Source organism: Diceros bicornis, chromosome 7, assembly GCF_020826845.1.
Source record: "Diceros bicornis minor isolate mBicDic1 chromosome 7, mDicBic1.mat.cur, whole genome shotgun sequence".
Lineage (NCBI taxonomy): Eukaryota > Metazoa > Chordata > Mammalia > Perissodactyla > Rhinocerotidae > Diceros > Diceros bicornis.
The window spans coordinates 64,090,611-64,104,564 of record NC_080746.1 but is presented as its reverse complement, the minus strand read 5'-3'; the positions used below and the strand labels follow the sequence as shown (position 1 = coordinate 64,104,564).

Sequence of the window (13,954 nt, the reverse complement as noted above, 5' to 3'; positions counted from 1 at the left end):
ACTGAAAGCTATTCCTCTGAGAGCAGGAACAAGACAAGTATGCCCACTTTCACCACTCTTATTCAATGTAGTACTGGAAGTTTTAGCCAGATTAATCAGGCAAGAAAAAGAAATAAAAGGGATCCAAATAGGAAAGGAAGAAATAAAACTGTCACTATTTGCAGATGATGTCTCTATATATAGAAAACCCTAAAGAATCCGACAAACTGTTAGAAATAATCAATGAATACAGTAAAGTTGCAGGATACAAAATCAACATAAAAAATCAATTACATTTCTATGTGCTAACAAATAACTGGCAGAAAGAGAAATCAAAAATACAATCCCATTTACAATTGTGACAAAAAGAATAAAATACCTAGGAACAATTTTAGCCAAAGAGGTGAAAGATTTATACACTGAAAACTATAAGATGCTACTAAAAGAAAATGAAGAAGACATAAAGAAATGGAAAGGTATTCCGTGCTCATGGATTGGAATAATAAACATAGTTAAAATGTCCATATTACCTAAAGCAATCTATAGATTCTATGCAATCCCAATTACATCAGAATCCCAATAACATTCTTCATGGAATTAGAAGAAAAAATCCTAAAATTTATATGGAACAACAAAAGACCCCGAATAACCAAGTCAATCCTGAGAAAAAAGAATAAAGCTGGAGGTATCACATTCCCTGACTTCAAAATATACTACAAAGCTATAGTAACCAAAACAGCATGGTATGAGCAGAAAAATAGACACACAAATCAATGGAGCAGAATTGAAAAACCAGAAATAAAACCACACATCTATGGACAACTAATCTTCGACAAAGGAGCCAACAACATACCATTAAGAAAGGAAAGTCTCTTCAATAAATGGTGTTTGGAAAACTGGACAGCCACGTGCAAAAGAATGAAAGTAGACTGTTATCTCACACCATACACAATAATTAACATAAAATGGATTAAAGACTTGAATGTAAGTCCTGAAACCATAAAACTTTTGGCATAAAATATAGGCAGTACACTCTTTGACATCAGTCTTAGCAATATCTTTTCTAAAACCATGCCTTCTCAGGCAAGGGAAGCAAAAGAAAAAATAGAGAAACGGGACTACATCAGACTAAAAAGCTTCTACAAGGCTAAAGAAACCATCAATAAAATGAAAAGACAACTCACCAACTGGGAGAAAATATGTGCAAATCATATATCTGACAAGGGATTAATTTCCAAAATATATAAAGAACTCATACAACTCAAGAACAAAAAAATAAACAACCTGATCAAAAAATGGGAAGAGAATATGAACAGACATTTTTCCAAAGAAGATATACAGATGGACAACAGGCACAAGAAAAGATGTTCAACGTCACTAATTATTAGGGAAATGCAAATCAAAACTATAATGAGATATCACCTCACACCCGTCAGAATGGCTATAATTAACCAGACAAGAAATAACAAGTGTTGGAGAGGATGTGGAGAAAAGGGAACCCTCATACACTGCTGGTGGGAATGCAAACTTGTGCAGCCACTATGGAAAACAGTATGGACATTTCTCAAAAAATTAAAAATAAAGATACTGTATGATTGGGGGGCTGGCCCGGTGGCGGAGCGGTTAAGTTCGCGCATTCCAGTTCGGCGGCCTGGAGTTCGCCAGTTTAGATCCTGGGTGCAGAACTACTCACAGCTCTTCAAGCCATGCTGAGGAGGCATCCAACATAGAAGAACTAGAAGGACTTACAACTAGGATATACAACTAAATACTGGGGCTTTGGGGAGAAAAAAGAAAAACAGGAAGATTGGCAACAGTCGTTAGCTCAGGGCCAATCTTCCTCAAAAGAAAAAAAAAAGAGATATCGTATGATCCAATTATCCCACTACTGGGTATTTATCCGAAGAACATGAAATTAACAATTCAGAAAGATATATGCACTCCTATGTTCTTTGCAGCATTATTCACAATAGCCAAGATGTGGCAGCAACCCAAGCACCCATCAATGGATGATAGATAAAGAATATATATACACACACACACACACACATACACACACACACACACACACAATGGAATACAACTCAGCCATAAAAAAGACAAAATTGTGCCATTGGTGACAACATGGATGGGCCTGGCGGGTGTTATGCTGAGCAAAATGACTCAGACAGAGAAAGACAAATAGCAAATAATTTCCCTTTATATGGAAGATAAACAAGCAAACACACAGATAAGGAGAATATATTAGTGGTTACCAGAGGAGAGGTTGTGGGGGGAGGGTGAAATAGGTAAAGGGGCACATATGTATGGTGATGGATAAAACCTGGACTGTTGGTGAACACGATGCAGTCTATACAGAAATTGAAATATAGTGATGTATACCTGAAATGTACACAATGTTGAAAGCCAATATGACCCCAATAAAATAAATAAATAAATAAAAATGACTGAACAAAGAGGAGAAGAAATAGATTTGCTCAAGTTATAATACTGTAAGGGAAAAAATACTGCTTAGTAACTGAAGGGACATCTTTGATTGCTGGAACCTCCCAGCTGCCTGCTATTTCACAAAACTGAGATATTTGAACAAATCTGGAATTCAAGGAGGCATAGTTGGGTCAAAGAAGCAGCAATAACCCACATTTAATATACCTTTATTCTGCTGGATGAGGGTTCAAACTGAGATTTAAGTTGATTTCAATAATTGTATGTGCCTCTGTTTTTACTCAAAGTTATATCGTCCTCTGTGCTTCTAAAACACAACACGCGTTCTCCCTTAGCACAGGGCCTCTGTATGTTCAGCCGTCACTTTCTGAGCTACTCTTTCCACTCTTTTTGGCTTAGGTGATTCCTACTTTCCTTTCTTGTTCAGTCTGTAGGTTTACTTAGGATGCCTTTACCTGACCTTCAAAACTATGTTAGGCTCCAACACTACAGGCTTCTATAGCACCCTGAAAGTCCCTTTCTTTGAAACTGACCACACCTGTGTTCAGTGGTTCAACGCCTACCTTTTCCTCTACACAACTATACATCCTACCAGTAGTGGCATATAATACCTACAAAGAACCACAGATCAGGCACCATGGTTAGTACTGTGTTTGTTACTTAAAACACACAATAAACATGAAATAGATGCTGGGATTATAACTGTTTTCCAGAGGAGGGAACAGATGCACAAAGATACAAAATAACTTGATAAATGCCTCATATATGGCAAATAATGAAGCTAAAATTCTAACCCAGGAAGTTTAACTCCAGCATCAGTCGGTTAACTACTGCTTTATACTCATTATTGAAAGCACAAGACCGTGTCTTCCATCTTTGTCAAATACATTCACCACATAGGAGACACTCAACAAATATTTATTACATGAAGAATCCATCACACCTCTTTAACTACTATTTCAATCAGGATTCTTAGTTTCAAGTAACAAAATATAATTCTAGATGTTTTAAGCAGAAAAACAATTATTATAAAGATGATGTATAGCTCACAGAATCACTGGGAAGACTAAAACAAATTAAAATATAAACACAGCAGCTGCCAAGACCTTTGCAAAATTAGACCAGAGAACTGGTTCTATGCTGCACTTTTACTGCATCCGCTGCTAAACTTTGGATGACATGGTTTGCATAAAGCCCTCTTTCATGTTTATTTTAGATGATTTTTGAAACATTGATCAAATAATTATATGTAATGAAATAGTGATCATTGTGAAAAATAATCATGATGTAACATTGTAGCAGTTAAAAAAAAGTAGAATGGTGGTTTCCAGGGGCTGGTGGGAGGAGGTCATGGAGAGTTATTGTTTAGTGGGTACAGAGTTTTAGTTTTGCAAGATGAAAAGTATTCTAGACATGGCTGGTGGTAATGTTTACACAACAATATGAACATCCTCATAACGCTCAACTGTACACTTAAAAATGATTATGATAATAAATTTTATGTTATATGTATTTTATGGCAATAAAAAACTGGAATAAAAGAATAAAAATGTAGCCCTTAATATAAATGATTCTGTAGTAATTTTAGTCATTTTTGAGGATTTATCATCTTCAGAAACCTATATAAAGTTCAACTTTTGAATATTATGAAAGCCATCTTCACTAGTCTCTTCACTGTATGTTTTAATCAAGTATATATTGTAGTATGTTTTAATAAAATAATTGCTGAAAAAAATGTTTCTCTAAAACCCAATATACTCAAAGCTTTTTGTTTGTTTATTTAGTAACTCTTTTTTCACACTGGAATGTACTGGGAAGCCTTAGCAGGCAGTAAACACAAACAAGAAAATAATTTTTCTACTAATGTGTGCACAGTGATATCAAGTGGGCAGAAGTCTTGCCGTTTATTTTTATACTCATAATATTGTCTTTCATAACTTTTTGCACATTGCTCCACAAATGTTGATTGATTTATATTAATAATAGTAAAATGTTTGACTATATAGGTCTTGATCCTACTATTTAGCAGTTTTTGAGGATCTGATATGTGCAAATCTGTGATGGAAGCTATACCTACATCGTCACGTTGACTCTCCCAAGATGCTGGAAGTATAACATTATCACCGCCATTTTGTAGCTGAGGAAATTGACACTTAGGAAGGATTGGTATCTTGCTCAATATTATGCAAGGAAATGAGTGACAGAGGCAGGCTTTAAGCTCAGCCAGTTTAGTCCTAAAGACTATATTTTCCAATACATTTTTCCTTTACAACTGGCAAATCACAAATTTTCCATTTTCTCTCTTGTATATTCTTCTGTGATATGGGCTGCCTCCTCAATCTGTCTCACTGTTGCTGTGGGCACGTCATCATTTCCCCTCTTAGAATGTGTAAACCTCCTAATCCAGCCTCTCTCTTACATTGTATCTTCACACTTTTCTGCTGCAGCAGTAGGCTACTTGCAGATCCCAATATAACTAATGTTCTTCCTTGGCCCCGGCCTTTGCTCTTACTGCCCAATAGACCTGAAATTTTCTTTTTAGCCTCCGGTTTCTTTAGCTCCTACTCATTTTTTAATACTCTTCTGAAGTCAGCAACCTCCAGAAAGCTGTCTCTGGTGCATCACACCCAACACTCCCAGTCTGAGCTAAAAGTACCACGTCTGTGTTTCTGTTGTTTCTATGTGTAACTTATTGTTGAAATCACCGCATCAATTTGGAGTTCTATCTTTGCTTCTTTGACCCAACACCAATCCTCATTCATTTCTGTATCACCAGCACCCAGCACTGTGCCTGATACATATTACATACTCAAATATTTTTGATTAAATGAGTGAATGTACAAGCAAAAGTAAGAAAAAATAGCTTAGTGTATTGATTGAAAATTGGGACAGATATTAAAACTATTAGGACCGTCCTGTATAATTTATGTATCTAAAGACAATGGAGAGCTACCATCTCTTGGATTTATTTTCCCAATGACTCCTTGTTCCATAGGCACTATTTGAGACTAATGGTATAGTGTTACTAGAAAAAGTTCTGCACTAAAATCACATCTATCTGCTTTCTAACCTTATCTTTTCCATTAGCTTTTTGATGTTGGACAGTTTGCTTAACCCCTTTGAACATTAGTATTCTCCTCTGTAAAATGGGTCTGGTAATATAACCTGTCTCATTGTATTTTTGTGGAGATTAAAGGGATAAAAAAGCACGCAAGTCATATAAAAAGTATTCCATAAATGTTGGTAGAAGGAGCCATTCTTTATGGTATCTCACCTTTATCCCTCCTTAGTGAATAATAAAACTCACTGTTAGTGTTTTTCTGATGTTATGTAGCAACTGAGAATCTCCAGTGGGAAAAGTCTTAAAGGAACGGTTTGTAAGTTATAGGAGGTATTGCTATAGGGAGAAATCCTGTGTTACCTTTTCACTCACTGGTCTCGTGGCAAGATTGGTTTGGCATATTGCAGTTTGCAGATGTCAGGTAATGCTTCTCTCCATCCATAGATTGGCGATCCACCTGTGGCTACCACCTGTCCCCAAGCCCTATTTCCCAAGATATTCAGGAGGACATCTGGCAGCTACTTTGTTTAGCCTTATCAATAGCTTATGCCGTAGACTTGCCCCTCCAATAGCTGTTTCCCAGCCCGCAACTCTTCATTATTCGATAAACTCCTTAATTTATTTGCTCAACTCTTTAGTGGAGATGAGGCTAGCTAGAAGTATGAGTAAGGGTGGTGAAAACTGCTACCTCTAATTACAGTTCTTGAAGTCTGGGAAAATAAAGGTACAACAGTGCAGGATGCAGACATACATGTTTAGGGTAGTGCTTAGCAAGGCTTGAAAGGGAACTCAAGAATTTGCAAATCAGAATTCTAGAGTAATTTGTTAGTCATGTGAGGGCCAGTCACTCTCTACTATTGAAGAGAAGTCACCAGGTCGTCATCAGAGTTTTAGCCAATGCTATCCAACCCATGACAAGTTCTGTCCTAGAAAAGTTGTTGACCTTGTGCAGAAGACAGAACTCTGGTACTGAAATGAATTTTGTGGAAAGTAATGTGTCGAAGGAATCACTTAGCACCCTCTTGAGCCTCCCATTCCAACATTAAAGTTTTCTGCGTGATGTGGCAAAGTCAATAAAGCAGTTTTTATGCTGAGAGTAAACTCTCAGAAGACACTCAGCTGAGCTTGTTCTTATAAGTATGTACCAATGATAAATACTATTTAAATCACGGAAAATTTGTGACTGAATTTGCATTAGAAAGAGTAAGAAATAAAGGAAATGAGGATTACAAAGAGGTTCTAGGGAGTCAAGTATTCATTTGTTGTCCTGAGACTGACTTTGATAGAGGGTAATCGGCTTGAAAAGCACTCCATCTCCCAACCATCCAACGTGAATCAATCCAACAAATAAAAAGGAGGCTTACGGAGCTTAAATATCATTATCTTGGTTACCAATCAAAAGAAAAGAGCTGGACAGATTTTGGGATATCTGACTTAAAAAGCTAGGTTTATGGGATTTATGAAATTGACTTTGGGGGGGGTCGAGAGGAGAGTGAGAGGGTAATCTCCAAGACACAGGCAGTAATCCACAAGAGATGAATCAATCAGAAGCATGTGTGACTGCCAGTGTGTGAGATAACCGTGTTTATTAAGACACTATGAGCAAAGCAAAATACAAAAAAGAAAATGAGCACAAAACCAACAACTGTAAGTGCCGGTGCTCCAAATGGAAGGCACTAATTTGAGACTAAACTGCTTCTGATGTGGGCATTTCTATGTAAAAGCCCCCAAGGTGAGTAGCAGGAGTATTTAATGGTTTTTTGTTGACCAACGGTTTTCCCCTCAAAATGCCTGGAAGCCAGATTTTATAGTAATAGTACTAATGACAACAACGTAATAACCACCAAGTGCTTTCCTAACATGATCACATTTATTCCTCACAACAAATATGCAAATTAGGAACATGAGACAGATAATTTAGGCAACTTGTCAAGTGGTAGAGCTAGGAGTTGAATACTACTCCGTCTAATCTCCAGCCTTTGGCCACAGGGTTGGGGAATAGTTAGAAAAATTTATTACCACAAGGTATCTTTGACCTGCCAGGAACTAATGGAGTATAATATGAAGTAAGCTGTTTATCTTAGATTTTTATATTAAAAGTGTCAGAAGAATAGAGCTTCTTGAAAACATTTCACTCATGTAGAACTATTGGGCATAAACATAAAAAAATTAGGGAGCTCATCTGAGTGTTTTATAGTTACTACAAATTCTCAGTGTAGAAGCGCACATGCTCGGTTTTATGTACATTATGCACACTTTTTATCAATACATTTCCGGAAAATCAGAACCTGGTACCCACTGACATTTTGCCTTGAACCCTCTTGCCCTAGGATTTTTCTTTTATATAATTAATCATTTTTGTATTTCCTAAGTATCTCATTCTACCTATTCAAATTGTGTGGGGTGATTAACTCTGAGACTCTCCCTATGCCTTCAGGGGCAATATTGACTGCTTAGGGATCCCAGAACATGAAGAGCTGAGAGGAAAACTTTCTCTTTGAGGAATAAGAAAATGCTGGGCTCTTGATTCTCTGGCCCCTTCAGGACCAGCAAGGCAGTCTTTCCCTGGGGAAGCAGAGGATGCTGAAGCTCAAATATTAACTCTCCTTTCTGAAAGCCAGAATATGTAAGATTCAGAGATACAGAGCCAGAACTATCCCTCCTTGGAAGAGATCATTGTCTCCATCCAGTAAGTTTGGCTCCACCAGAAAATGAAGGCACCAAGCCACCACTGTGATATTGGACATCTGGCTAGAGCAGGGATTGTGGTGGGATTAAAGCTGGGCTTGCAGCTGGAAAACCTGTAGGGTTCAAGCTAGAGGATAGGAGCTTGAAGGGAAGTGAGGGAGAGAAATGGCATAGGGCTGGATGGAGAGGACTACGCCAAAGTTGAGCCCAGACTTCTGTGCTCCCTGCAGGGAGGTTTGGTCTAGATGGGGGTTCAAGAATCTGAAGCAGAGTATCATATAGGAGATATCTTGAACAGCCTTCATTGAACTCTTGTGGGAACATGAGGGAGAATGCAGATTTGGAAGGGAAAAAGGATTCTCAGTAATACTCCCTTGAGTATCATTACTTAGAAATCTTCACTAGTCCGCCTTTTACTGCCTTTCTCATTTCCTGAAAGTATCTATTCCTCTTTTTGCTCTTTCCTTTACTTCTCCTTCCTTCCTTTGCCCTCCCTATTCTCAGTCCAATCACTTCTGTTTTATTTTCAGTTTTTTCCTTTTCCATCTTCTCTGCAACATCTATTTTCTGGACATGTATACTTATCCCCCCTCTTCCCACTCTTTCTCAGTCAATATTCCATCTATTTGGCCTAGATTCACTCTACTGTGCACAGGTTCCTCCATACGAACAGGGATCCCCAGAGGGTGCAAGCTTACAGCACCATTTTCTACTCAATGACTTTCTTGCTCTTCTCATCATTATTTATCACTACTTTCCCCTCTCTTTTGCTTCCAGGCCCTATTGACAGGTTGGACATCAGCTCCAATAATTTTTCAAGATTAACACAAATTCTTATCCATTTCTATATATTTAATTTAGTACCCAAAAGGATTATTGACAAAAGTCTTTGCACAGAAGTGGCTTTTCTAGACACCAAGAACAACAATCTTACAGGTTGGATCACTGAGAAGGGTCCCTTTTGCAATGGCCCCTTAGAGGTCACAATTGTTGCTCCAAGAACATTGCAGGCTACTTGGAACAATGCAATGGGCAGTGAGATCTTATTAACCTGAGCAAAGAAACCTAACAATTGGAGAAAAGAGGGTAGAATGATATAAATACAGGGTTAGGAGGAGGAACATGAGGGTACTGTGAGAGTAAGGAGAGTCCTCAAAATAGAGGCCAAGAACCCTGTGGCTAATATGCAACTTTTAACCTAGAATTCTAGTAAAAAGGGGCCTAGAACACACTGATTCTTCTGATTGTAATAGTCATATTGATCTTTAAGATTTTCTCTTTGTCTTTTGTATCTGAAGTTAGATCATGATATCTAGGTGTAAACATTTAGATATACCTAGATATATCTAGCTGTACATTTATTTTTATTTATCCCACTCGAGATTTATTGGAATTCATGAGTCTGGTTATTGATGTATTTCACCTCTTCTGAAAAGTATGAAAGCGTCTCCCCTATTTGCCTTCCTCTCCAATCTGGGGCTCTGATTACTTGTGTGTTAGACATTCTCACTGTATCCTCTATTTCTCTTACACTTTCTTCAGTATTTTCCATCTGTTTTTATTTTCTCTCCATCCTAATTCTAAGTAAATTCTTCTGACCTCCCTTCTGACAGTTTACTGACTCTCTCTTTAGCTGTCTCAAACCTACTGTTAAATTCATTGATTGAGTTCTTATTTTTGATATTGTATTTCTCAAATATATCTGGTTCCTTTTCAAATATGCTTTCTTACTTTTTATAGCTACCAATGCCCTGAGAAAAATATTAGTTCTGGACTTCATCTTCTTAATCCTAGGAAGACAAAAAAGATAGAATGACTATGTCTAATCAGAATCCCATGTCTTTGCCCCTAACTACACTTTTGCATTTTCTATGTATCCATTGGAGCTTCATTCTAAAATATTTCTCTAGTTCTATCTTCTAGTTCACTAATTATGTTCTCAATTGTGCTAATACTCTCTTAAACCTATCTCTTAAAATTTTAATTTTAAATTTTTATTTCTAGGAGATATGACTGATTCTTCTTTTAAGTATAGTCATCTTTTGTTTCTATTTTCAAGCTTATCTTTCATTTTTGAAAACCCAATAAGTAAATTTGTTTAATATTCATATCAAATAACTCTAATCTGTCATTTTTGTAGGTTAGAGTCTTCTACTTATTTTTTTGTGGGATTTTACTCATGATTTTTTTTCTTTTTAAATTAATTATTATTATTTTTCTTTACTGCAAGCAACTCAATTTCTTTGGAAGTTTCTGTGTTGAAATTCTTTGAGGCCTGAGATAAAAAGTTGGTGCCTCAGGAAAGGATTTGGGTTTGTTTCTATTATTTTCTGGGGCTAGCAATCCGGGATAACTTTAAATTCCTTTTGAGCCAAACAGTTGGTGTAAACTCAAGACCTAAAGTTACATGAAGACTAGTCCATAGTTCAAGGAAGACTTCTCTCATATAACATGCTTTGAGGTAGTCAGTTTTCTTTCAAGTTCCAGCTGGGGGTGAGGAATGCAGATGAAGGTGTGGGTTTATTTCGAGTGCACATCTTCATTCAGAATGTAACACTGTAAATTCTTACCTATGTAGGAGATCACCTAATAGATTCCCCATCTGCCTAAGCCAGGATCTTATCTTCTGTTCCTGAGCTCCACTAGGTAATGAAAACTGGTGCTTAAGTTCGTGTAATGCTGCAAATGTCTTCAGCTTAAAAGCCAACATCATTTTTTTTCTAATGTCTGGATTTCATTCAATTCCTAGTCTGATAATTCTTTATTTTTTGCCTGTTCATGGATGAATTCAAGACATTCAAATACACATATAGGCATAGGTATAGGTAAGTATATGGGTATATGGGTATAGACATAGACATAACCATATTTATGATTTTTACTCATTTTCATCAGGAGATTTACTCTATGTACTCAGTTCATCATACCTCTGGATACTCTCATCTTTTACTCACTTAAAAACTTGATCATGGATGCCACCTAGCCTTTAGAATGCATTTCTATACATTTTAAAATTTTTATCAGACTTTACTTTTATATGTTTCACTTAAATAACATTTGATGCTTAAATAATATCTGACTCATTGAATATTAACCAAGCAAACAAACTGAAAAGATACATTCACCCAAGAGAAAATGTAAGATGAAATACAAATGAAAGACCAATGAGGAAATTTTTTATACATTCAACAAATATTTATTAGCCACCTCTTACGTGTCAAAAAATGAGCTAGACAAAGGGATGCGGGGTGAATGAGGTGGGCTGTGATCTTATCCTTATGGACCTTTTAAGCTAAGTACATAGTCATTAGGATCTATGGTAGAATTAATTCCTTCCCTTTTCTTCAGATACCCAAAGACATCCACCTCACTGCCAATGCTGCCTTATAACAATGGTTCCCTCCCTATTGAAGTCTTTGAGTTCCTCCTGAACTGTTTTGTCAGGTCGCCCACCTGGCAGCTCTGGCTGTCCCTGCCCCTCAGCCTTCTTTTCTTCCTGGCCATGGGGGCCAATGCCACCCTCCTTATCACCATCTGGCTGGAGGCCTCTCTGCATGAGCCCATGTACTACCTGCTCAGCCTCCTCTCCCTGCTGGACATGGTGCTCTGCCTCACCGTCATCCCCAAGGTCCTGGCCATCTTCTGGTTTGACCTCAGACCCATCGGTTTCTCCGCCTGCTTCCTCCAGATGCTCATTATGAATAGCTTCCTGTGCATGGAATCATGCACCTTCCTAGCTATGGCCTATGACCGCTGTGTAGCCATCTGTAAGCCTCTGCACTATCCATCCATAATCACTGACCAATTTGTGGCAAAGGCTGTTGTCTTCATCTTGGCCCGGAATACATTTCTCACTGCACCTATCCCCATCATCTCCGCTCGGCTCCATTACTGTGGAAAAAATATCATTAGGAACTGTATCTGTGCCCACCTCTCTGTGTCCAAGCTCTCCTGTGATAACGTTGCCCTTAACAGAATCTACCAGTTAATTATAGCCTGGACTCTTCTGGGCTCTGACCTCATCCTCATCTTCTTCTCCTACACTTGCATCCTCCGAGCTGTTCTTAGACTCAAGGCAAAAGGGGCAGCTGCCAAAGCTCTTAGCACATGTGGCTCTCATTTCATTCTCATCCTCTTCTTCAACACTATCCTGTTGGTTTTTGTTTTCACCCATATGGCCAAGAAAAAGGTTTCCCCTGATATCCCCGTCTTACTTAATGTCTTGCACCATGTAATTCCTGCAGCCTTCAACCCCATTGTCTATGGAGTACGAACCCAGGAGATTAAGCAGGGAATTTGGAAATTACTAAAGAGGGGTGGGTGACAGCAGAAAGCAGTTGTGTTCTTGCTTTGCTTATCTCGAGCAAGAATATTCAAAATCACAATTGGAAAGCAGGGACTGAGAGACAGAAATACAGTCCTAATCTTCTCTCTGGATATGCCTGATGATATGAACTATATGGTTTCCCTCTCACCCAGAGTCGTATTCTGCCTCTTACCATTCCATGGTACCCGGGCAGAGACTAAGGACATTAATCTCACACTGTACTACCTAGACCAGAGGCTAAGAATTTTGATGAGTCAAGCATCAAACCTAATTATCTGCTCCTGATTAAATACCAAGTAGAGCCAGTGGAGATGGAAAGTCAATACTCAGTTAAAGATATGTGGCCACTTGAAAATACCAGTACTGAAAAACAGAGCATTGACTTTGGAAAAGTAAATATAAGATTAAAAATATTTAAAATAACTGTTATGCTTTAACATTTTTATTCAAGTATTTAAAATACCTGAAGAAAAGTTATTGAAAGTTATTCCATATCCAGCATAGTACTAGAAAATGGGAATCTAATATAAATAAATCCTGGTACCATGACTCAAAAAACACGTGGCCTGGTGGAAAAGGCAAAAATATGTAAAGTCAATTATATCACAATATAATGAGTAAGAGTGAAACACATAAATAAGACACTTTGGGAGCCCAAAAGAGAAGAATTTACTTCTTTAAGTGGGACTCATTTACCTTTCTGACCTCCTCCTTCAGTCGACTCAATCTAAACTGCCTTCCCAGCAGTTTCTCAGAAACATGAACCACATTTCTGCCTCTGAGACTTTTTATTTGTTGTTTCTCTGTCCACATAGCTCTCTCCCTTGGGTCCATTGAGTCTCCCTGACCACAGTATTTAAAATAATATCCAACAACACAACACTCCCCCCAAAACACAAATGATTTCCTAATGCCTTCTTTGTTTCACTGTTCTGTGTAGCATTTTTCACTATCTAATGATCATCAATTTTACTCATTTATTTGTTTAGTCAGTCTGCATTCACCAAAATTTAAGCAGCATAAAGGCAGGAATTTTTGTCTGTTATGTTCCCTACTGTATCTCCACCACCCAAACAGTGCTTAACATATGGTAGAGACTATAAATGTTTGCTAAATAAATAAATGATTGAATATATGCCAGTTACTAGAAATATAATTGAGACATCATTCCTGTTCTCTGCGTTTTTACATTAGATATGAAGAGTGTGGGAGAGAGTGTATTTCATGCATGATTCTATGATCTGAGCAACTGCATGGAACATCAGCACAGGGGCAGGTAGGGGCTCAGAGGTAAAATCAGAAGTACATTTTTAGAGACTTTGAGTTTGAATATCCTTGAGACATATGAGTGGAAGTGTATAGTGAGCACTTGGACTTACAAGATTTGGTACTCGAATAAAATACAAACTTGGGAATTAAAGCAATGGGAGTAGATAGGATGGCCCACAAAATGA

The 13,954-nt window shown here is 37.7% G+C and overlaps 1 protein-coding gene across 1 annotated transcript; it reads left to right on the top strand.

Annotated features, from left to right (window-relative positions):
- Nucleotides 1-11,489: 11,489 nt before the first annotated feature.
- On the top strand, nucleotides 11,490-12,497 carry LOC131409122 (olfactory receptor 56A3-like). The gene has a single exon (XM_058546288.1). The coding sequence runs from the start codon at nucleotides 11,490-11,492 to the stop codon at nucleotides 12,495-12,497; it is 1,008 nt and encodes a 335-aa protein (XP_058402271.1).
- The last annotated feature ends 1,457 nt before the right edge of the window (nucleotides 12,498-13,954 follow it).

Coding starts and splice junctions, on each gene's coding strand:
- LOC131409122 (XM_058546288.1), top strand. CDS start 11,490: ATGGTAGAATTAATTCCTTCCCTTTTCTTCAGATACCCAAAGACATCC.